At 35.7% G+C, this 26,568-nt stretch overlaps 1 protein-coding gene across 3 annotated transcripts in view; it reads left to right on the plus strand.

Moving 5' to 3' along the window:
• The window catches only part of LOC306884610 (anaphase-promoting complex subunit 1-like), a 59,455-nt gene that overhangs the window by 11,923 nt on the left and 20,964 nt on the right, over window positions 1-26,568 (plus strand). For all 3 annotated transcript variants that reach the window (XM_079440619.1, XM_079440620.1, XM_079440621.1), the window contains exons 15-32: window positions 304-444; window positions 2,244-2,304; window positions 6,848-7,035; window positions 7,814-7,888; window positions 8,757-9,022; window positions 10,563-10,654; window positions 11,748-11,896; window positions 14,490-14,568; window positions 15,791-15,827; window positions 15,955-16,028; window positions 16,578-16,756; window positions 17,635-17,861; window positions 18,545-18,663; window positions 19,439-19,710; window positions 23,709-23,943; window positions 24,067-24,158; window positions 24,757-24,891; window positions 25,820-25,902. In XM_079440619.1, coding sequence (XP_079296745.1) covers window positions 304-444; window positions 2,244-2,304; window positions 6,848-7,035; window positions 7,814-7,888; window positions 8,757-9,022; window positions 10,563-10,654; window positions 11,748-11,896; window positions 14,490-14,568; window positions 15,791-15,827; window positions 15,955-16,028; window positions 16,578-16,756; window positions 17,635-17,861; window positions 18,545-18,663; window positions 19,439-19,710; window positions 23,709-23,943; window positions 24,067-24,158; window positions 24,757-24,891; window positions 25,820-25,902 — 2,504 coding nt within the window. The remainder of the gene's footprint in view (window positions 1-303; window positions 445-2,243; window positions 2,305-6,847; window positions 7,036-7,813; window positions 7,889-8,756; window positions 9,023-10,562; window positions 10,655-11,747; window positions 11,897-14,489; window positions 14,569-15,790; window positions 15,828-15,954; window positions 16,029-16,577; window positions 16,757-17,634; window positions 17,862-18,544; window positions 18,664-19,438; window positions 19,711-23,708; window positions 23,944-24,066; window positions 24,159-24,756; window positions 24,892-25,819; window positions 25,903-26,568) is intronic.

Below are 26,568 nucleotides of genomic sequence, written 5' to 3' on the forward strand. Positions count from 1 at the left end.
ACTGTTCTTTAATTTTCAGTAACATAACCGATTTGTACAGAACATGAGTTGAGATGAATAATAACACTATTCAGCTGAGCTTCTTTATAGCCACACTACTTTCTTCATTTGAGCTGCTTATTGCTGAATTGAACTAGTTTCATAATAAATAATCTTCACACCGTAATTGAACTGAGCTGGCTTGAGTTGAATAATGGGCATTAACCTCATCAAACTTGGACATGGATCAACTTGCAGTGGTGTTGTGTTTTTCTGTGTTTTATGTCATATCTGTTAATGGTATTCCTCATCTCCTGCTGTCAGGTTGGCATGCCCTCTCCTGTGTTGGAGGTGCGCAGCGCGACGCAGCACCATGAGTTGTCCTGGCTGGAAGACTCTTCATTCCAGCAGGCTGCACCTCACATCCACACCCTCCGAGACCCCGTCAGCAACAGAGTCACGCTGGTCAGTGCAACCCATCTCCTCTAACCACCTCTCAGCATACAGTTCATTGATGTTTTACTGTCATTAAGATGCTTGATATGTTTATCAGTGATTACAATTCTGTGGATCACAGAAATCATGGAAATGCTCTTTTAGAGATGAAGGCGGCGGCTATACAATCAAGATGCACTGATACTGATGGCTGATTGTTTTTAAGAATGGATGATAACTGATGATGGCTGATACTAAGCTAAATGTATTTATTTATTAAAAATATTCTTCATAAAGCTGCAATCTAAAATAATTTCATGCATGCTTCTAAGTAAAACCAGACATTTAAAACCTTAGTCACATAGAAGCTGAAGTAGCAACATCATTTTGATTTAAACATTAAGTCCAAAAAAAAAATGCACAGATGATTTATTCACAATAAGATCTATAATGTGTATTTACAGAATAGATCATGTAAATTTCAATTTAACAGACTGACACTGTAGTACTTTTGAAAACTATGTATTTAAGAAAATCAGATCTGATATGATCCATTTCCAATATTAGCTGATTCCGACCAATCCTGATTATTAATATATATTGGCTGGCACACTGATATAATTACCAATATATTTTGGATCTCTGCTATACAGTGTACAATATAGTTGTTTAGACAGTTTTTATAGCCATAATTTATTTACACTGTATAAAAATTATCATAAAAAAAAATCACAATTTTAACAGTAAAAGACTAAAACTACTGAAACAGAAAACTCTCTAGTAGTTCCCTTACAGTATATGGTGAAAAACTCTAAAATATGTAATGAGACATCTTATGTAATTTTTTGGTATTTGCCAGTGAATTATAAAGGTACAAAACACATTTTAATACTGCAGTAGGCTGGTATATTGACTTATGATTATATACATCAGTTTTTTTATGGTCAGGTTTTGGCAACCACAGCTGCCTTTTTTTTTTTTCTCATATTTTTTTTTTCATAGGCATTTTATTCACTGATAACAAATGAGGTGAACCATTTGTTCATTGAATATTTGTCAGTATATTTTGTACGAATTAGTCTTTTGTTAGTCAGCCAAGTGGGCTCGGTTTTTTGTCCAATGCCAGTAAATCTCAAAAGGGCCACATATATTTGGATGAGTCCACCTGGTTCACTTGATATATCACTGTCTGGACTTAAATGTGGCAGCTGCTTTCTAAATGCATTTTCAAAATGTCAAACGGGGTCAAGATGTTTGTGTTTGTGCTGGCCACTGCTGCTAAAGGCAGGAGCTGGTAATTGCTTTTGTCGTACAGTGCCCGGCTGTAATTGAGGGCTGCCACAGTAACAGGACATGACCGACATGGTGTGGCGGCTCAGACATGTGCACCAGGAGCCCATCACTGTTTTGACAAAACTCAATAAGGTATGGTCCCCTGCAGTCAGCCCCTCTGTGTTGTCATTTCCCACTGAACGACATGTCCTACCAGAAGAAATCCCCTCGCAGGCCTGTCAAAGCAATCTCACCACGACCAACTTATGTGGGATGATATACTTCTGAGAAATGCTTTTAAAAATAGCCAGTGTCTAAGGTTTGTTTTCATCCAGGTCATTGTCGAATGCCTGCTGGAATTTTGCTGCATGCAATTGTTCTTTTGTTTTCAGTTTATTTCAGCAAAGGGAGCAACAATAGCTTGGTTGCTTTTGGCAGAATTCAATCAGATAAATATAGCAATGTGATGTCTGTTGGTTCGGACACTTTTTGATGCAAAGGCGCTGCTAATTTAGGACGTGGCGCTAATATCCGCCTCTCACTTTTCTTTTGTTCAGGAATTGAGCTCCGGTTCCATGTTAAGAATCACCATTCCCGAGGTGGCCACTTCAGAGCTGGGTAAGAGAAAACACTCACATAAATACAGTCCAACCGCGTGATGCATCACTTCCAATGCAGCACAGAGCTGAGTCACAAGCTGTTTGTGAGTTTGGAAAGCTGGTCAAAACACTCATTTTAAAACACCCCATGTCCTCCTAGTGCCAGATTTTAATTCAATTCTTTTGTTTTTGTCTTTTCATGAAACTATCCTCTACATGTAGTCACTATTTTGGCTTTGTTTGTTAACATTGGTTAACATGATATACTGCTACAGCATTTTTTAATAGTACTAATACATTTCAAAACAATAACCCAATAAATAACATCATTAAATTTTAAACCAATAAATAAACCTAAATAAATATAAGCATAATGTCAGTAGTCAATTAATTTTAGTTAATGAATTGTGAGCTAACATGAACAATCAATAAATATTTGTATTTATTGTAAGTATCATTTAACAATGATGCTTTAAAAAGATATTGCTCATTGTCAGTTTATGTAAGCTAATGCATTATCTAACGTTAACTAATTAGACCTTATTATGTAAAGTGTTATTGAATATTTTGTATGTCAGAAACTATATTTGGATTAATATTTTCTATTAAAAAAATTGTTAGTGCGTTATTGCAATATTATTTTTTCATCAATGGTATACATTTACATTTATTCATTTAGCTGACGCTTTTATCCAAAGCGACTTACAATTGCTATATATGTCAGAGGTCGCACGCCTCTGGAGCAACTAGGGGTTAAGTGTCTTGCTCAGGGACACATTGGTGTCTCACAGTGGATTCAAACCCGGGTCTCTCACACCAAAGGCATGCGTCTTATCCACTGCGCCATCACCACCCCGTATAATAAAGACGTGTTAAATTAAATTTTAAAGGAATTTTTCATTTTAAAGGAATAGTTCACCCCAAAAATTTAAATTTGCCTCAGCTTCAGACCATCCATGATGTATTGTAGATGAGTTTGTTTCTTCATCAGATTTGGAGAAATGTAGCATTACATCAATGGATCCTCTGCAGTGAATGGGTGCCGTCAGAATGAGAGTCCAAACAGCTGATAAAAACATCACAATAATCCACACAAGTCCATCAATTAACATCTTGTGAAGTGAAAAGTTGCATGTTGTAAGAAACAAATCCATCAGTAAGACATATTAACTTTAAACCATCATTTATGGCCAGAATAGGAGTGTTATACTTGTCACTTCACAAGATGTTAATTGTGGAGTATTGTGATGTTTTTATCAGCTGTTTGGATTCATTCTGACGGCACCCATTCACTGCAGAGGATCCTTTGGTGAGCAAGTGAGGTAATGTTAAATTTCTGCAAATCTGTTATTGATGAAGAAACAAACTCATCTTGGCTGCCCCGAGGGTGAGTACATTTTCAGCAAATTTTCAGTTTTGGGTGACCTTTTGATTTAATTGTCGTAATGATGCACATATTTCGTCTTGTCTTCATTATAGTACAAAACCTTTGGTGATATTAACACTGGCGTTTTCAACCCGCACTCCTGTGAGACCCAACAGTGCTGTTTTGTAGTTATTTTGTAAAACTCAGATTCTGATTTGTTTGGCATAAATGATGTGCCCAAGGATCTGTCACTACTGAATGCAGTTATGCTTTACTGTGAAGTAAAACTGTGAGTCATTCCTGCCACTTTCTGCATTTAGACATTTGACCTTTTCTAATGTGTTTGCTACTAATATTCCAGGAAGTGTAGATGATACATGCTTTGGGTCTGTTTATGTCATTAGAGCTGTTTACTATTACTTTTGCTATTGATTTATACCATTTAAATTTTAAAGCTTAGCAACCACCAAGTATGCTAGCATCATAACGATGACTTTTGAACAGACAAACGCTGATTGCATCCCAACTGTGGGTGCAGATTTCCCTGTGGCGGATTCGTTTAGCTTTTCTTGGCCTTTAGTTTTGAACTGATTGCGTGCGACATCTACCCATCCGGCATTCTTTACTATTTTCTCAATTAATGCCAGCTTCCTGTTAATAAGTGCTTTAGTTTGAAAGTGGTGGGCTTTGTACTGCTAATAAAGTGGCATTTTATTCAGCTCCATCCTGACCTTTCTGTGTTTGTTTGCTAATTAAGCTTCAGGCAGAGTCATTGAGAGTGTGGTGGTGTGACGCTGAATGATAACAGATGAAATAAAAGAAGTGGAAAATGCCATTTTAGATATCCCTGATTCACGTTTAGTTGTGAACAAAAGATGCTTTTTACTGGTATTATGCTCTATTCAGTCAAGATTTCATACTCTAAATTTATTTACAGTACTCTGTTGTTGAATGTGGTTGCTGATATTTACTATGATTTCCTACGAACTAGTGACAAAATGGGATGAAAGATTTATTTAGCGTTTTAAGAGATATTGTGTCAGAATTGTGAGATGCAAACTGAATTGTGAGATATTAACTTAAAATTGCAAGGCAAACTCAACTGTGAGACAAAGTCAGAATTGTATGTTATTAACTAAATTCTGAGGGAGTCTGAATTGTAAGATTTTAACTCAAAATTTCAAAATATAAGCTCAGAATAGTGAGAAATAAAGTATAACTTGTATGTTATAAACTCCTAATTCTGAGAAAAAGTCTGAAACATGAGATGATAACACAGAATTGTGAGAAATAAAGACAGAATTGTGTATTATAAATTCACAATTCTGAGAAAAAGTCAGTATTGTAGCATATAAACTCATAATTGTGACAAATAAAACCAGAATTGGTAGATTAAATAGTCAAAGTTGCCATCTTTTTTGATTCTGTGGAGGAAACAGGCTTTCAGCCTTGATTATTCAAATCATGTTGAACATTGAATATCCGATCACTAAATAATCACTATTTACCATTATTTATTTTGCCTTTGTTTTTGTAACATTTTTAAGTTTCGTATACTTTTTTAATTTTTTTTATTTAGAAATTATGGGTAAATAACAAGGCTTTTGCTCAACAAACTACATAAAGGTTCAAAAAGTCCTACACTTTCTCCGCTTCATTTCATGTTGCTGCAGAAATCCAATCAAACCCCATGCATCCCTCCACCCTCAGATCTCAACATCCTCTTCCTCTCTGTATCAGGTCTTGTAGCCCCCGTGTCACGCAGTCAAACACTTTGGCAAACAGTCATCTGTAAACCCTCTCAAGTGTAGTGTCCCGTCCCTCCGATCTCCACCCCCTCGCTCAGATGTGCGTTCCAGCTCCGGCTGTGTCCTTTGAAGTGGCAGCCCCCTCCGTGTGCACTCTTCTATAGGATCACCTCCGCATACAACCTTCATCTCCATTATCTTCACCTACTCTTTTATTTTTGATCTACACACGTGGGGGTGGGAGATACAAGCTAAAAATTGTTATGTTTAATGTTAATCTAATAATATGGTATTAATTCATCAGAGATCAGTGGTGACAGCTGACTAAATAACATGTATTAGTGCTAAGGCAAACATCATTATTATGATTGCTTATGCTTGAGTATAACAAGTATTTAACTTCGGCATGTTTTTGTGAATGTATCAAAATGCCTCTTGAACGAAATACTCATTTTGTAATACAGACAGATCATTTTAACCACAAAATTCAATAACTCGAAATTGTGAGATAAAAACTGACCATTGCAAGATATTGAGTGAGAATTGTTGAAGACTCACAATTCTGTGAAAAAGAGTCTGTATTAATTCAAGAGTCTGTACTTAATTCCAAATTGTGAGATATAAACTCAGGATAGTGAGAAAAATAGTCAGAATTCTGTATTATAAACTAACAATTCTGAGGAAAGAAGAGATCACAGCTCAAAATTGTGAGATAAATTTGGAATTGCAACAAATAAATTCAGAATTGTGAGTTTGTAACTCAAAATTATGAGATTTTAACTCAATTGTGAGACACAAACTGGAAATTGCAAGAAATAGTCAGAATTGTGTATTATAAACTCAGAACTCAAAACTGTACTCAATTGCGAGATATGAGCTTGGTATTGCAAGAAATAAAATTCAGATTTTCTCTAACTCAAAACGTCGAGATTTTAACTTAAAATTGTGAGAAATAAAGTAAGAATTGTGTATTATGTACTCAAAATTCAGAGAAAAAAGTCACACAACTCTGAATTGTGCAACAGAGTGTGAGGTTTCTGTGGTGTTCTGTAGAGCCTCATATCATAAGCACTCTCGCAACACTTCATTTCCCATTACAGCCTGTTGTTTAGTGCGATGCCTGAATGGACAGTTGGATTTGTTTTTATTTTTCCTTGTTGTCCCTGTAGAGATCCTGAAATTCTGAGAAAAAAGTCTGAATTGTAATGCATAAATATTTGTGCACCCGACATGCATGATTCCTCCAATCGTTCAGCTCTTTACAGAGAGATTTGCTATTATTTACTGGTTGATTTTTGCCTGGTGAATGATAAAATGAGGTCACATAGACTCACAAGGCGGCATTCAAGCTTTATCTAGAGACCAAAATGTTACAGAAAGTGCTCACTCCTTACCATTGTTTTAGCGACTTCTGTTATTAACACCTAATCTTTCTTTTACTCCCACAGTCAAGCGTTGCCTGCAGGCCATCAGGTTTATTTTACCCAAGGACACTGCCATGAAAGTGCTGGTCAAGTGGTACAACAGTTACAACGCCCCTGGAGGTCCCAGCATGCACCTGGAGTGGAACCTGTTTGTTACATGTCTAATGACAATGATGGGTTACAACACGGAACGACTGACGTGGACACGCAATGTGAGTGTGTCACTCTGGTGTGACCTTTGTGTTGGGCGACCTTGAGCCTGTGCTAGCTCACTAGGATTGATCAAGCATTTAACTGAATTAAAACTTTACATCACTTAAAAAAATGTCAGGCAAGCACAGAAAACAATTTACTTCACATAAAAAAAAAATTCTGCAAATTAAATGGCAATTATTGATATAACCGTATATTTCCCAGTACAATTAATTTCTGATTTAAATAATTTGCCTAAATAAATCCTAATTTTTATGTATATATTTAAATCTTTATTTTTATTTACATATTAAAATGATTAATTATTGTAATATTTATCCCAAATAAAGTCAGAATTATGTGTTATAAACTCACAGTTCTGATGTTTTAAAATCAATTTAATACACATTAAAACTTTTTTCTACAAATGACATTTTTCTAAACATATTTGCCCAGAACAGTTAATTTCTGATTTAAAATATTTAGTTGTGATTTGAACTAAATCAGAAATGTTGTAGATCTTATTCGCTTGCATGTTATATAATTTAGTTTAATAAATCAGTGACAAAGTAAATCTTTATTTTTATTTATACAAACAAAATATTTTATTTAAACAAAGATTTAACAAAACAAAAGACTTTATTAAAACAACACTATTCATTTTGCAAAACAATTCTAACTAAACACTGGACAAAATTGTATTATAAGATGGCTTATGGCTGACAGGGAAGTTTGCAGTTAGTGAATGAAGTACTTGTCCGTCTTCAATGATCATTAACACAGTTGTCATCTCCACAGCTTCATTTTGAAGTGCCACTCTCTCCAGTAATAGCCCCGAAGAAGGCCCGACCTGCTGACACCGGTTCAGATGAGGTGAGTGTCCCAAGACATGTTAAAGGCCCTTGAGCATCTAAACTCTCTTGTCATCTGATCATCTGTAGCCTAACAGCTGGAACTGCAGCGTAAAATGTTGACTTACATTTGATTTATTACAGAAAGGCTAATAAAGCTTACTCTATACACTTCCGTTCAAAATTTTAGGGTCAGGAAGTTTTATTTTAAAGAAATGCAAAGATGCATTAAAATGATCAAAAGTGACAGTAAAGACATTTAAAGTGTTACTAGTTACGAGTTAACTTTCTATTCATCAAAGAATCCTGAATAAAACGTAACATTGTTTCCAACATTGTAATAATAAGAAATGTTACTGTTTACTGTTTTTACTGTATATTTAACCAAATAAATTCAATCTTGCGGACCTTAAGAGACTTTAAAAGCGTAATATAATCTTACTGACCCCAAACTTTTGTATAGTAGTGTGTAATTTTTGTATAAAAGTCCTTGTCGAGTTCCTGTTGTGGATGTTTTGAAGGTTAATTAAGGGAAGTCGTGGCCTAATGGTTAGAGAGTCGGACTCGTAATCCAAAGGTTGCGGGTTCGAGTCTCGGGCCGGCAGGGATTGTAGGTGGGGGGAGTGAATGTCCAGCGCTCTCTCCACCCTCAATACCACGACTGAGGTGCCCTTGAGCAAGGCACCGAACCCCCAACTGCTCCCCGGGCGCTGCAGCATAAATGGCTGCCCACTGCTCCGGGTGTGTGTTCACGGTGTGTGTGTGTTCACTGCTGTGTGTGTGCACGTTGTATGGGTTAAATACAGAGCACGAATTCCGATTATGGGTCACCATACTTGGCAGTATGTCACTTCAAACTTCAAATGGCTACATCTGTATGACATCATCAGGATTGGGGATACCTCCGATGCTCCGACTACCATTGGCAGGTGTCCATGCGCCCTGTGGTGGCCGTTCAAGGCCTGGAGCCGGTGTCGCCCCCCGGTGGAGTGGACAACCACGAGTCTGCTCTGGGTTTAGAGTCGTCCGCCCTGCTCTTCCCACACATCCCAGTGCTCTTCTACATTCTCCATCTGCTCTATGAAGACCTGAAGCTGGATGAGCTGCAGCGGAGTGGGGCGAGAACTCTGGTCGGTCTGCTGCAACAGCTGGCCAAGTAATTACTTATTTTATTTGCCTTTTATCTAGGAATAATAACAATTGAAGTTGGTCAGACCTGAACTTGTTTTTACCTTCTGACTAACCAAGTAAAGTCACCCAACTCATCAAAACTCCCACTTCACATTGTCGATGCTGCTTTTCTTTGTGGCGTATCCTAATTTTGGATGGGGAGATAGCTGTAATGTATTTCATTGTTTAATAAAATGTCAAGTGCATGCTGTCATGTGGACATGAACAAAACAGCAGTGAGAGTTTAATTGGCTGCTGTTTGATGAACCCGTGTGGGTTTGAAATCTAAAAGCATTGTATTATAATACAGAAGACCAGATAAGGCTGTAACGATAATCCTCTGTTGACTCTTCAGCTTGTGCGTATTGTTTGGGCTTGTTGTTTGTAGGTCAGCATTAGGGCTGGGTAATATTTATCTCAATATTTTTTAGTCTTTTGATGATATTGGATACATATCTCCATGTATGTATTTGCTCAAAAATGGACAAAAAAACATAATTTCAACCAATTAATTCTTGAGTCATGGTGCAAAATATGTCTCACAATTTTAACTGTTAGTTTTAGAAATGGCTAAATTGTCACTTTCGTGTTATTTATCATTCTATCAATGTTATTATTATTATAAATGTTCAAAAATATAAATGTTTAATTTATATTGTATTCTATATTAGTATATTAAAATATAAATACAATAACATTTTTATTTGACAACTATATATATATATATATATATATAAGTAAAACGCATGTTTTCCAATGTGTATGTTTATATATGTTTATTTTATGTATGTTTATATATTTATTTATATATAATCAATATAGTCTATAATTAACATACTGTATTTATATACATGTATTTCATATAGATTCAAATAGATAAAACCTAATAAGTAAAAAACAAGTATAAATGTATATATTTTTTAAAATATTATTAATTTCAGAAGTCAGTTAACAAAATACACCTAATTGTTTAAGATTGCACAGATGTTAAAAAATCTTGTCAGATATTTGAGTGCAATTAAATCGCCCGTTTTCTTCAGTAGATGGAGCTGACAGTCAGTTTTAAACCATCCTGTATTCTCAATTAATTTGAAACCAAAGATAGATTTATCATTTAATTCATTAATATTTGTAATGACATTACACATTTTTATATATCTGATGATATTGACTCATACTAACTGAAGTAAAATCCATATTTTGTGAGAAACTGGAAGCAGGTTGTACCCAAAGCTAGATCATGTTTAGAACCTGTTTAGATGAACCCAAACATTATTACTGTATTTCTTACTTTATCACTGCGTTTACAAATAAAAACCATGCTATGCACTATATTGTTGAATACCACACTGTTAGCATTAGTAAGAAGTCTTGATGTATAGCAGTCAGACCACAGATCCCATTAATCATGCAGTTTGTTGCACTGAGTCACGCTCTGGTTAGGCTCTAATACTAGTTTTAGTGTATATATTGACCGCCTGATGACTCTTTTGCCCACTAATCATTTTTTTCTCTCGTTTCATTAGGGACCTGCAACTGGAGAATTTCATTGATCTGTACTGGCGCGATTACCCCTCATTCATCAAAACGTTCAAGGAGGCCTGCGTGATTGATCAAGGTACGAGGCCGATCAATGCAGTCGGGGAACCTCATTAGCACCCAGGCATTTCTATTCATTTACCAGACAGTGCTGACTTGTTCGTTCGGCCCGATGTGCTTCTAGCTATGTTTAGGGTTTGAGTGACAGGCCTTGTTGCCATGGGGATTCTGTTGGTTGTTGGTAGTTGACACATAAAATAGACATTACATTTTTCAACTTCTAGACTTAAGGTTATAAAAACCAAGGAAAAGGTCTAACATAGTCATTTTCAAGATCTTGTATATCTTTATGTACACTCCCCTGAACCAGTGCTAGTATAGTATTATTCATATATGATTATAGTTTTAACTAATATTTCTAATTGGCATTTATTTTTAGCTTCCTTCATTTTATTTTAATTTTTATACTATAAAAATTTCTATTACTATACAAAACCAGTCCTATTACTCTATTTATTTTTATTTCAGTTCTAGTTTTTATTTTATTTCCAGTTAGCAATTTTAGTGTTTCAACTTAAACTAAATGAAAATTAGAAATGTTGCCTTGGCAAATACCTGAAATACATTTTTCATCTAATATTTATATTTTATTTTATTTGAGATTTATTTCAATAAACAGAAATGTTTTAATAGTAACCTGAACAGGAGAGTATGTCACAAATATTTTTCAGTAATGTTTGAATTTTTTTTTTAAGAAAGGATACAAGGATGAATGCAAGGGTGTATTAAATAGATTTTTTGGTTACACTTTATTTTAAGGTGTCCTTGTTGCTGTGTAATTATACATTTAAGTACTGAGTAATATTAATTAACTACATGTACTTACTATAGGGTTTGGATTAGGGGTTGGCTTAGGGTTGCTTTCATGTAATTATGCATAATTAATTGTTATTATTATTATAATAGTAAGTGCATGTAATATGTGTAACAAGGACACCTTAAAATAAAGTGTTACCCATTTTTTTGTTTTATCAAATAAATGCTTGAAAGAAATTAATCCGCATTCATTTAATAATTTTATTCAGCAACGATGCATTAAATTAATTGTTTACATTTTTATAAAAAAAAAATAATATTTCTATTCTGCTGTCATGTCTTTCATCCATGTGCAGCTCAGATGGAGCTGATGACGTGGCCAGTGTTCCTGGACGGGGAGGCCCCGTGTGTGTTCAGCTGGCTCAGTCGCTGTCTGAGAGGGCAAGATGTGGCGCCTTTTCCTTATCTGCCCGGCATCTGCGAGAGAACCAGACTACTGGTGCTGGTAAGGACTCAAATCTTCCCTGTGCCACTGAATTTGCCTGGTTTTATAAGTGCACTCCATCTGAATTCTACAACCCAGTTGATTCCTGAAAAATACAGGTGCTCACATCCTTCTCTAATTTTCTACAATCTGACCAGTTTGGTCAATTCACAAATGCATGACTGTTATGAGAAGTTCTTTCAGTGAATCATTCAAAAAGTCTTCCAAACTCAGTTTGAATCAGTCTGACGAATCTTTAACTCAATAAACTCACTGAATCAGTCAGAGCGGTCCTGACTCACTCGCTGAGCTGCAAGCTGACATTACATTCAATGATGTCCATCTCAAAATGAAGCTTTGTTTAACGGTTTGTGAAAATTAGTGTTATTACTGCCTGCTGACTGTGACCAATAACATAACTGGAGATTGACGTTATAGTAATTTAGAGAATAGACTGCATTTAAATCAGATTTTCAATCCCAGAGCATTGCAGATACTGTTCAAAATTTGGTAAGATTTTTTATTTTAAGATTCTATGCTCACTGAGGCTGCATTTATATAATCAAAAATACAGTAAAAACAGAAATATTGTGAATAAGTATTACATTTTAATATAACTGTTTTTTAGTTAAATATAGTGTAAAATGTCATTTATTCCTGTGACGCAAAGCTGAATTTTCAGCATCATTACTCCAGTCTTCTGTGTCACGTGATCCTTCAGAAATCATTCAGGTTCTGATTTGCTGCTCAAGAAACATTTCTTATTATTATCAATGTTTAAAGCCATTGTGCCGCTTCATATTTTTGTGGAAACTGTGATTAATTTTATTTTTCAAGAGACTTTGAACAAAGTTCAAAAGAGCATGTATCAAATAGAAATCTTTTGTGACATTATAAATGTATTTGCTGTCAGTTTTGATCACATTATTGCATCTATTCTGAATAAAAGTGTAATTTTTTTTAAAACAGTCTAACTGACCCCAATCTTCTGAATGGGTGTTGGATGATGCCCAACAGGGGGCACTAGCAGTGAGCAGAGGAACTGGGTGTCCTGCCCTTAACTCACACACATGTTCTATATAAATGTCAAGCAGTTAGATGGCAAAGTGCTGCAAGCTAATCATAATGACATTTTGCGAGCACCGAGTCGTCCCTGGGCATCCTCCGCATCATGTGAGTGTGTACATGAGCGGCACAGATGCCCCACCTTAATTAGTCCGTGGAAGTGGTGGTCTGAATCACTCGAGAGGTCACCGGTGTTATGGTGTGTGTGTTTGTTTTGTACTTCCTTCCATCAGGCAAAGCGAAGTGACGCACAACCCCACCGAGGTGCTGACAAACCGTTACGCAATTATGGGCCGTGTTTACCCCACCGTTCCCGTCCCTTAGATTAGAGTCCAGAACATTAGAGCATCCATTTTATCCCTCTGTACTTAGACTCCCACTGCCTGTCTCATATTCTCTCTCTCTCTTTTCCAACCCCTTTCTTTCTCCCTATTATATTTAGTGGTAATTGCTAAGGAAAGCATCAGCATTACTGTGGCTCATACACTGCATAGGGTTGTGGTTTTGCGGGTTGAGGAGAGGTGTGGTGTTCTTTTTCTAAGATATCAGATTTTCACCTGTTTGGACACTTCAACAGGTGAAATAGACCCTTAGACAATGAAGAAAGGACCAGAGCCATATCTATCCTGAAGAAAAATAAATGGTGTTAGACTTGTCAAAATTTCACACGTTGAATTAAAGTCTCACAGTCTGTTCAGAAGTTTTTAATTACCAGGTTGATTTATATAAGCACAATTTGTGAGAAAGCACTAGCTGTTGGATGTGCCAAAGTTACATCAGGTTATTAGTGAGTAGTAAGTAAAACTAGTTATCTGCAAGGTTAACTTGGTCAGTGAACAGACAAGTGTTTTTGTAGTATTACTTATGCGGTTGTAGTTTTTGTTAACATTTTGTATTAGCTATATTTTTAGTTTTCATGATAATGTTTTAGTACTTTTATGTGCTTTAGGCATTTAAAAAAAAATCTCAATAGTTCAATATATTTTTATTTCTGTTAATTTTAGAAGTTTCTGAATTTTAGTACTTCTGTGTAAACTTAGTTGTGAAGGCAAAAACTAATACAAATTTTTCATTTTATTAATTTTTGATATTTTTATTTCAGATATATTTTAGTTCTTCGGTTTAAGATTACTTCATCTTGTTGCCAAGGAAACATTTCCAATTTTTCATTTACTTTTTCATCGAGTATGTTTTATTTTATTTTAGCTTTATTTCACTTAATAAAGTTTTTGTTAACAATGAAAACACTGGAACAGATTTCAAGCCAATACAATAACTCCGTACTGTCTTCCTGCTTAATTTCTGAAATGCATTTTGGTGATTTTATGTGCTTTTGTCCACATAATAGTTTACATTCGATGTTCTGAATGTGCCATATTATGTGCGTGTGGTTGATGACTGTGCTCTTGCATCGCGTCATGATGAAACATGTTCATTCTCCCCTCACACGACTGTCATGACAGCAGCAAACCAAAACCACACGGGTACTGTCCCACTGTTAATACGAACTCTCTTTATGCCCTGTCCTCTTTCTCTCTGTCTGTCTCAGAGTTATGCCCTGTACGTGGTCGGAGATGAGGATGCGATCTCCACAAACATGTTGAAGTACCTCTCCAGGCTGTCAGCAGGTGGGCTGCATGTGTGTGAGATTAGAGGCTAATGAGAGGCTCTTTACTGTCCTCAGGCCTGACACTAGACTTCCTGTCAAGCATGTACACTAATAAATAGGAGGATAAATTCATTCGTTACATTACACACATGGTAATTTGGATGCACAAATGTAGACTTTTTGGCCGATACTGATACTATGTATCATGAATTTAAAAACCAGATTGTTCATCAACAATGAACAAGTAGCTAAAATTTAGCTAAACCAATTAAGTTTAGCTTTTTCTGAGGAACTCCGGTGGTTTCGCATGGGTTATTTTAGAGTAGAAAAATCATTTTGCACATGAAGGGCCTTTTGCATTAAACACAAATGTTCAAAATACTACTCTTGTATGAATTAGATTAAATGCAACAATTTATGTATTTTTTTTTGACGTGTGCAGAACTTTGTGTTTCTTGATTAAGGCCTAATATTCGTGTTGCTCTTACTGCATATATAATCTGTTGTAATAATCAGACGATTATTTAAATGTTTCATTGCAGTCAGTTCACAAACATTTGTACATCACAAATATTTGTACATAAAATGTACTTTAGACAGCCAGAGTCTGGGACAAAAGCTTATTTTGCTGTTTATTTATTTATTTTTTGAACCTACGCTAATATTTGATAGTTTGGTTTTTTTTTAAAGAAGTCTCTTACCTTCATTAAGGCTGCATTTATTTATACAGAAAAACAGTCGTTTTGAAATATTACAATTTCAAATAACTGTTTTCGTTTTTAATATGTTTGTAAAATGTAATTTATTCCTGTGATGCAAAGCTGAATTTTCAGCATCATTACTCCAGTCTTCAGTGTCAGATAATCCTAATATGCTGATATGCTAATATGCTGTTTAAGAAACAGTTGTGCTTTTATATTTTTGTGGAAATCATAATACATATTTTTGGTTTACGATACATATAAAGTTTATAAGAACAGCATTTATTGGAAATGGACAACTTTTGTAGTATTATGAATGTCTTTGTCACTTTTGATCAATTTAATGCATCCTTGCTGAATAAAAGTATTATTTTCTTAAAAAAATAAATAAATCTTACTGGCCCTAATCTATTGAATGGTAGTGTATGTTTTATTTTTTCATACTCTAGCATTTCAAGTACATTTGATAAAACCAGGGAAAATGAATAGGTGAGTGTATTTTTATTGTTTTTAATATTTTTTTGGTCCATGTTTTCACAGGGCAAAAGAAAAACACGAGTGATCCTTTTCTGAGAAGGTACCTATGGTTTATGTTTATAGTCATGTGGCCTTATGTTTGTTTTTCTAGATAAGTCTCTACTCATAAATCCTAGTCAGCTGATTTAGTTTCTCCAGCGTGTTTGATTGTGGGGTGTGTTTCTCAGGCAGAGCAGCGTGAAGCCCGCACCTTCATCTGGATGCCTGGCTGAGAAGCTGGTGGTGTGGTTGACCTCTGCAGGTCAGAGTGACACAAACAACACAAGTACACACTTGCAAATATGAGAGCTTGGCCTGCACATTGCAAACACACAGTCCCATATTTAAGATGCATTGTTGTTTCTCTGATGTGATAGAATTTAATTCAAATGTCTTGCATTCATTCAGATAAGCTAGATATAAACATGCAAACAGTTCTACTTTAATATTACTTTGCATGATTATGTTGCTTTGCATGACAGTAGTTTACCTGAAGGAGAAAGACAGAAAAATTCAGGGCGTACTTCCATTTGGACCTATTTCGGAAAACAAGAAAAATCTAATTTACATTCAAGTACATGTAAAGTATGTTTTAGACTTTATACTGGACTCACAATCCTACTAAAGCTCCTAAATTTCTATTAACTGTAGCTTTGAATGTAGACGTCTGGTCAAAATCCACCTGCTCAGATCCTGCAGCCTCTGTTGGTTTATTTTAGTTTACATTAGATTAGATATAGAAGATCTTATATCCTGTCACGAGGAATATGTGAGTACACCCTCTTTTACATGCTTGTTTTTTTTACCTCAGGATTTACACTGAAGGACCTGGAGTCGGTTCCGTTTGGTGTGGCTCTGCCAATCAGAGACGCCATCTACCAGTGCAGAGAACATCCATGCTCTGATTGGTCTGAGGAGGTCTGCGCTCTGATTGGACGACAGGACCTGACCAGACAAGCTCACAAAGTGACCATAGCCAATCGTAAATCGGTGAGAAAGTGAATCAGATGTAAAGAAACAAGATCCTGCTTTGCCATTTGAATTTGTATTATTATTTTGAAAAGTGAAAATATATGAGTATTACTAGTATTAATATTTTGTGTATTTATATAGACATAATAAATATACACAGAACACACATATATTATGCAAAGCAAAAACTTTTATTTTGGATTTAGATTGTGCTTTTGTAATATTTATTATTTTAGTGTTTTTTAAAAACATTTTTATGTAGCTTTATTTTTCATTTTCAGTCATTTTAGTACTGAGTACATAGAATGTACATTTTAGTACATTCATCTTTTGTAAGATCAAGCTTTTCATTTAATATTTTATTCTATTCCAGCTTTATTTCAGTTACCGAAAACAATTTTTAATAATACTCAACATAGTTTTAGTTAATAGTAGCACTGTTTTTACTAGATAAAATGTAAATTATACTGTATTAAGACAATACTAAAAAACATAAATCATATAAGACAAAAATCATTTTACAAAACTGTTGCTTTCATTTTGATCGTGCTTCTGTCTAAAAATGTTACTTATATTATTGATGTGTTCACACTTGCGTATTCATTATCATACATAGTGTCAAATAGAAACCTAGGTAACTTAGCAGGGCCTTTCTAAAAACAATGATGAATAATTGTCTCCTGGATGGTGGCTTTGCCCGCCCCCAGTTAAAACAACTACTGTCTGAATAGAGCTGAAGACTTGAATATGGTATTTAAGACCAGTACTTTCTAGTGTAATTACTGTTATTCTGAAGTGAATGCTGCATTATAAAGTAATTATAAAAGAACTTAATTGTCCACACTCAAAGACAGTGTAATTTCATTGTTCATTCAGTATGTTTGTGTTTTCTCTAGACTGTGGGTCTGAATGTTATGCTTGAGCCACCAGTCACCAGTGAAGCTGACGAGGAAGAGGATGGTATGACAGACCTGCACCCAGAGGTGACAGGGCTGATCTGGAGTCAGGATCTGAGGGTGCAGGAGGTCCTCCGTCTGCTCCAGAGCTCCAGACCCGTCCGGGTCAATGTGCCCCACCTGCCTGAAGTCAGTGACCATGAGTACATAGAGGAGAAAGAGAACAAGTGAGCATGCTCCGTATTAAAACAAAATGTTCTTTATTGGCAATCATCAATGGTTCTGTTAAGAACCTTTAACATCCATGGAACCTTTCCATTCCACAAAAGGTTCTTCATAGCGGAAAAAGGTTCTTTAGATTAGGAAAAAAGGGTTCTTTTAGGAACGGTTCACAGAAAGGTTCTTTGGGGAACCAAAGACAGTTCTTCTATAACTTTTACTCTTAAAGGTTCTTCATTTGCATCTAGGGTTCCATGAAGAACCTTTAACATCCAAGGAACCTTTCTGTTGCACAAAAAAATATTATAAATGTAAAGATTTCAAAAGTTTTTTCAGTGATGCCATAGAAGAACCATTTTTTTGTTAGTGTGAAGAACATTGTAAAAATATAAAGAACCTTTTTTCACTACGAAGAGCCTTTTGTGCAGTGAAAAGATTACATGGATTTCCTGGAAAGATTCCATCAATGCCAGTAAAGAACCTTTATTTTTAAGTGTGTATTGTGGAAAAAGGTTCTGTAGATCAGAAAAAAAATTAAATTATTTAAGAACTGTATGATTCTTCTGTGGCTTCACTGCCATGCATTAATATGACACAAATATGCTGAAATGAACCCTGGAAGTGTTCCTCTTTAAATCTGTGCCATTCTCTACACTTAAATTCAGCATTGCTCTTCTTATTTTTGTTGCAGGCTGCTGCAGTTGTGCCAGCGCACCATGGCTCTTCCGGTGGGACGGGGACTCTTCACTCTTTTCTCATACCATCCTGTGCCAACCGAACCACTCCCTGTGCCCAAACTCAACCTGACTGGTACTCCCATAAACTATCGCCCATGCTTTTGAAGTGTACTAATGAATAGTTTTACAGGGCTAGGAAAGCAGTTTTTAAGAGCCCTGTTGAATTTTGTTTAGCAGTAACTGTGACCAGACGTTGCAAACCTCCCACCATTCCCACTACAGCTTTATATCTTTCACTCTATCTTCAACAATTTCACATCAGTTGAAAAGAAAACGTTTGCCCAGGACCCTTAGTGGTCTTTGCTGTTTTTAAGGCCAGCATCATCATTGCTCATATGTAGGGAACTGAACAACAAAAATATCATGTTGACTTTTGGATGGCCTTTTTCAAATTAGGCTACTAAGTCATGATCCAGCAACTCTAGCCACCACACTCAAAGAAATATTAAAATTTTATTTGACTAAAAATATAAAATTTTCAATTTAACTAGTGCTGGGCAACGATTAAACGATTAATCACATCCAAAATTATATATATATATATATATATATATATATATATATATATATATATATATATATATAATTTTTTTTTAAATTCACCCACAGCACCCATGCATTGCAATGGCAAGTTTTGCATGGAAAACAGAAATTTTAGTTAATGATTTATAGTATTGTTTTTATTGAAAAACCTCTTCCTCTGTAATTTACTAGATAAAGGGCACACAATTGCTGCCTTTTTTATGTCTTTCCTCACTTTCCCACCATTTTCTTATTTTATGTGTTATTTTTTATTGCAAACAATGCAGTATGAATAATGTCCCTTCTTTTTTGTCTTCTCCACCCAGGCCGCACTCCTCCCAGAAACACCATGGTGGATCTGAACAGCGGTAACATTGACGTGCCGCCCAACATGACCAGCTGGCCCAGCTTTCACAACGGTGTGGCGGCGGGTCTTAAGATCGCCCCTGCTTCTCAGGTGGAATCTGCCTGGATTGCGTACAACAAACCCAAAAGTGCTGACCTGGCCAACGAATATGCTGGTTTCCTCATGGCACTGGGCCTCAACGGCCACCTCACTAAACTAGCAACACTTAACATCCACGACTACCTCACCAAGGTCAGTCACAGCCTCAGATGGGAGGTTTTGATGAATGTATTAACTTCAATAATGAGTTTTAGGTCTAGAAAGTGACTGCAGTCAATGAGGGCAACAGGAAATGATGTCACTCTCCATGGTCCAGTGATATGTCATTATTTATAATATAGTATCATATAATAATTAGAAATGTTAATACTTTTATTAATATTTTGAATTAGCTTTTATTTTAATATTTCAATTTATAAGTTAATTTTAATATAAATTAGTTTCAGTTTTAGTAATTTTTTGTCATCTATATATTAATAGTCATATTAATGCATAAGACAAAAAATGTATAATTTTATTTACTGTATATTTGTTTATTGTAACCTATCATAAATGTAGTAATTTAATTTAATCATAATTAAAAAAAAATATTAAAGTGTAATTTATATTCACTTTATTTCAATTCAAAATGTTTTTAATAATTTTAGTTAATGATAATAACCCTGGGGTCCACAAAGAAACGTAGACTACCACGAGAATGAAAATGTAAACATACCCCAGCTTTTAGATATGTATGTAAACATACTTTTAAAATGTAAACACTACTTGGGCTGTCATCTTTTCACAAATACTAGGTAAGCGTCTTGTAATATATTTTACATAAAGTATTGTATTAATTTACACATTGTATTAATTTAGACTTTTCAGATTGGTCCTATGGCCCTTTTTTTTGTAATTTTTGTAATAATAGCGTATGACTCCAAGTGAGAAACAAAATCTAGTATGACCACCTGTAAGATGTAGACAGATGTTTACTAAAGATGGCCCAGATAACCGATCCCATTCAGCAGCATGTGACAAATCCAAACATTCATGTGTAGCTAACAGGATGATTCATCTTAGATTGCGTGAGTCACCTGCGCTTATCTATAATGGAGATCTAGGTTGGAATCAGTTTGCGGGCGATGCTAATTCTAGTGGTTATTCAGAGACCAAAACCAGACCAATTTAGCATAATGGCTTTTAATGGAATCGAGGAAGTTATTAAAAAAAGTGAGGTTTCGCTTAATTAGAATTGGACGCTCAGTGATGAAGTGCACTGCAGAAGTAGGCTTGAAGTTGAATTTATTTCTTCCTCCTAATGGACGTACTGTTCATAGAGGCTCTTCCTGAAAACCAAACTTCTCTTCCTCCTCCTCCTCCTCCTCGTAAATCTCTTATCTCGCCATTTTTAGCATCGGAGCTGTCAGGTTTGCATGTTTTCTGGGGTTTTTGCTCTCATCCTGTTGTTTTTCTCACATGAAAGGCAAACGTAGAGCTGAGTTTCATTCTGACAGTTCACAGGGCAGTAACGTGTGCTGCTCTCTCATTTCCAGTCAGGCCAGGCTTTGTTGATACTTTCTGTGGTCGCCGAGCGTATCTGTAATCTATAAGTTATATCGAGCCTTTAGCTAGTTTGGTGTTTACACTGCCCGCTCTCACACTGAGATCTGCGGCCGGGCTTTCTAGTCTCTGATAGTACTGCTGCCGATTTTATAAGAATCTGGTAGAAAAACATCCTGTTTTACTTCATGCACATGTAGAAATGAATGAATGAGTGAGTTTAATGAATGGATAAAGTGTTAATTGAGTCCCAAGGTTACACAGCGCACACTAAATCCATTCTGTGCTTGAATGGAGAGAGATTACTATTTGGACGTTTAGTCAGATCATGAGATATAGACACACTGACTGCTTTAAAACCTGCCTGGCTCTATGCTGGCTACATAGGGATCTGTTTTCTAAGATAACCTCCAACTGTAATTGGACCTCAAGTGACTGATTTGCAGTGCTCTACATAGGCAGCAACACACAAATCTTTATGCAAAAAGCACAGACTTGACTCTACCATGTTCCATGCAATATTTGGGACAGCACTATAGGATGCAAGTCATTGCTGCTAGTAAATAATAAGTTTAGTATTCACTCCGTTTAGCATTTAGCATTAGATTAGCATTCCATGATGTGATAATCATATTAAAGTATAGCACACACAAATATTGGTTAAACATTTTTATATCATGAATGATATAATTACATATATACGTGTGTGTATGCGTGTGCGTGTGTGTGTGTGCGTGTGTATATATATAATATATTAGGGCTGTCAATCGATTAAAAAATAATCACGATTAATCGCATGATTGTCATGAGTTAACTCGCGATTAATCTCAACTTAATCGCACATTTTTATTTGTTCTAAATGTATCTTAAATTAATACTTTTCAAGTTTTTAATACTCTAATCAACATGGGCATGGACAAATAATGGATGCTTTATGCAAATGTATGTTTATTATTATTGAAACCATGGTCAACATAGAGCGTGAAGAGTAGACTTGTTTCAAAGGTCATAGATGTTTTTCAAAGAACTTGTTCATGTCTGTTAGACACATGAAAGAAGAAATACCAGGTTCCCATTACTTCTCTTTCTTTGCACTGAGCAATTTACTGACACAAACCTGAAAATGAACCCTAAAAGACGTGTCTGTAAAATCACTTCCAGAAAGCTGGGTGATGCTCTGACAATCTACTGTCCTCAGGAGACTTTGACACAGAATTACAGATGCAATTACAGATACAGCAAGATGCAAACCTCTGACCAGCACCAAACATAGAAAGGCAAGATTAGAGTTTGCAAAAAAGCACAAAGGTGAGCCAGAAGAGTTTTGGAACTGTGTTTATGGACCGATGAGACAAAGATGAACCTTTATCTAAGTGATGGGAAAGCAAAAATGTGGAGAAAAAAAGGGAACTGCAATGATCCCAAGCATACAGTCTCATCTGTAAAGCATGGTGGAGGTGGTGTCATGGCATGGGCATGCATGGCTGTCTCTGGAACAGGCCCTCTCAACTTTACTGATGACTTAATGTATGATGACAGTAGCAGAATGAATTTGGAAGGGTACAAAACCATCTTGCCTACCAATATTCAAAAAAATGCTACCAGATTAATTGAGAAGTGCTTCATATTGCATCAGGACAATGACCCAAAACACCCTGCCAGTTCAGTCAAGGAATTTATTTGGGCAATTTAAGACTTTCCATTTCTTTGCCCTTATAAATTCCTTGACTGAACTGGCAGGGTGTTTTGGGTCATTGTCCACCAGCTGAAGAGGAGAGTAAAGGCAGAAACTCCCCAAAACAAGCAACAATTGGAATTGGCTGCATTAAAGGCTGGGAAAAGTATTTCAAAGGATGAGACCAAGAGTCTGGTGATGTCTATGGGTCACAGACTCACTGCTGTGATTGTGCGCAAGGGATCTGCAACTAAATAATAGCTTTTAATCTTTTATATCTGCCTTATGTTCTACTGTCCCAATACTTATGCTCACATCAATGAGTGGGATGGACTCTAAAAGTGCTGTTCTTTTTATTTGGTAAAACATATATGTTGAAACGGCTAATAATAAAATGTGACATTCTGTAGTTTTGTCTCATATTTATCTTTTAATCATATTTGCAAATGTCTTGACTCCACAGTCAACAGAGCAATTTTGTCTTTACTGTTCCAATACTTATAGAGGGGACTTTATACACACACACACACACACACACACATATGTCAATTTTTTTTAAATAAATATAAAAATATTATTTTTGTATTGATAATACATTAATAGTATTATATACTTAATGTATTATTTATAATAATAGTATACATATTATTATTATTATTATTATTATTATTACATTTATTTGGTCTTTTTTTCTTATTTGGCCTATATTATAACATTTCACCTTTATTTATAGCGCTTTTAACAACACTGATTGTGTCAAAGCACTTAACAGTATCAAATTGCAGGATAGAGTGTCAGTAATGTATAGTAATAAGATTAAACACTCAATTTTCAGTTAAAGGCATTTCATTATGATGTGATGTCATTGTCTAGTTCAGTTTAGTTTAAATATTATCTGTGAAATCAAATTGACGATAATCGATAGAATATGAGCATTTTATGACATGGTTCTGTCTTGTCTCCTCTGAATCAGGGTCACGAGATGACGAGTATCGGGCTGCTGCTGGGTGTTTCTGCTGCCAAACTGGGCACCATGGACATGTCCATCACCCGTCTGCTAAGCATCCACATTCCCGCGCTGCTGCCGCCCACCTCAACAGAGCTGGACGTGCCTCACAGCGTGCAAGTGGCTGCTGTGGTCGGCATTGGTCTGGTTTACCAGGGCACCGGCCACAGGCACAACGCAGAGGTGTTACTGGCAGAGATCGGTTAGTGTGTATGATGGCATGAAATGAAACGAGCTGTTCTCAGTTGTGCTCATTCATGATTGAATTGTTGAGTGTAGTGTCATATCTGAGTCTGTAACAGTTGTGTGTTGTGTTGTTCCCAAGGACGTCCACCTGGTCCTGAGATGGAGTACTGTACGGATAGGGAGTCCTACTCCCTAGCAGCAGGACTGGCACTTGGCATGGTCTGCCTGGGAGTGAGTGTGGTTTCTGAATCATTTTGTAAATTTTATCTTTTTCCTTGCATAGTCAGCAACAACCAGCTTGGAGGAGCACAATGGCCAGAAAAATCCCTAAATTATCCACTTTTTCAACAGAACTCAAATTAACACACACTATCATTATTGTCTTTAGATCTGTCCAACAACTTCTCAAAAATGTCTTTCTGAAGTAGTATTTTTTTTTTTGGAATTACATTTATTTTATGGATGATACGGTAATATGATACAGTAAATAATTAAAGAATTGAACTGATTTGAATTTAAGTAGAATTAAAACTTATAATTTATCTAAGCACAGTTTTTAAAAATATATTGAATATTTTTTGTTACCCATAAAAACATTATTATGCACACAAATTATGGGCTATTTCCAAAAAAATCTGATTATATGAATAATATTAGAAATGTCATCTGCAGTAATTTATATTTCTTTGTATTTTGCAGTAGCATTGTTTATTATGAAAAGCATGCAGACTCGTTCAGCAAATGCATGCATTGTGTTCATCTGTGGGAGATGGGAACCAGAATTATTCCCACGCTGACCCAGCTGTTTGCTCTCTGCTTCTCTCTGCAGCACGGCAGTAACCTGATCGGGATGACTGACCTGAACGTGCCCGAGCAGCTCTATCAGTATATGGTGGGAGGTCATCGGCGCACGCATGCTGGCATCAACAGAGAGAAACACAAGTCTCCCAGCTATCAGATCAAGGTGGAGTCATTACACAACCATCAAAGAGCATATATTCATCTAGAGATTTTTTGTGCTGAGAATAATGCCACACCTCTCATGTGGTCGTGTTTGACAGTTAAATTATTGTGAGAAAGCAAGTGTTGTTCAGAACACAACACTAATATGCGGTCTGCTGCATACTATTTATCTGGTGCAGTGAACAGAGTGTAACAATAAATGAAAGTATGGTGAATTGGCAAATGTCCCAGTTCTATACATACATACACACAATTCACGGGCAACAGCTCTGGTGGACATTCCTGCAGTCAGTATGCCAATTGCATGCTCCCTCAAAACTTGCGACATCTGTGGCATTGTGCTGTGTGATAAAACTGCACATTTTAGAGTTGCCTTTTATTGTGGCCAGCCTAAAGCACACCTGTGCAATAATCATGCTGTCTAATCAGCATCTTGATGTGCAACACCTGTGAGGTGGATGGATTATCTCAGCAAAGGAGAAGTGCTCACTAACACAGATTTAGACAGATTTGTGAACAATATTTGAGAGAGATAGGCCTTTTGTGTACATAGAAAAAGTCTTAGATCTTTGAGTTCAGCTCATGAAAAATGGGGGCAAAAACAAGTGTTGCGTTTATAATTTTGGTCAGTGTATATATACATGCATTTGAATTTTTAATTGAGTTAGCAAATGCAGAATAGTAATTTGAATTTAAGAAAGTAAAATTAAAATAGAATGAGATTTGAATAAATTTATACAGCATGACTGATCGAAGTGCGGTTTTAGATGGTATGCATTTGATTGTATGCATGATATTTGAAATGTCATCTACAGAAATTTGTATTTATTTATATTTTAATAAATTCGTATGGTAGTATACTGAACTTACACTTGCATGGTCTTATCTAATAAGGTTGAAAAGAAATTAAATGTAACTATTTTTATTAGGAGGGTGACACTATCAATGTGGACGTGACCTGTCCTGGTGCAACACTTGCCCTCGCCATGATTTACCTGAAAACAAATAATAGGTGAGTTTGGTTTCTTCATTCACTTACTTCAGTTTAATTTCTAAATGGAAAAACCAAAGAAACAAATCATAACTTTTAAGCATGAAAGTGAAACGTAAGTAATACTTATTTTATTTCAGTTAGTTGCAAGACAATATTACTTATTTTTATTTAAGTTTTTAATCTTTCATCTTATTTAGACTATTTTATTTCAGCTTTGTCAGTTGCTGAAAATGATTTTTAATAGTTTTATTTTTAGTTAACAATAAGAACGCTACACTATCAGCAGCAAATGCGATTGCAAATGTTATGATTTTATGGCTTTACTGCCCCTTCTGCTCACTTTTGTCTTTAATTGTTGAGCAAACCATTTGCCACAAATGTGTAACTTTGGTTGATGTAGAAATGGACAGGCTTCTCAAACAAACAGAGCAATATTTTGAAAGTGTTACGCTCTCCGGAAAGTCATCTTACAAATGAGATAAAGTTGTCTGTGTGTAGTAATCCAGGATAAGAAAGATTATTTCCCAATAATCACACTCTTGACCTTTAAAGTAAAATCCATTATTCATTGTGAATCATGAAAATCTCTTTGTGTAAAAAAGGCTGACATCTTCCTCATCTTCAGCTCTTTTGTTCCCTTTTTTGTTGGCCTTTTTTTGGTTCTGTCTGCTCTCTCACATTCAC

The sequence above is a fragment of the Barbus barbus genome, assembly GCF_936440315.1.
Source record: "Barbus barbus genome assembly, chromosome: 18".
NCBI lineage: Eukaryota > Metazoa > Chordata > Actinopteri > Cypriniformes > Cyprinidae > Barbus > Barbus barbus.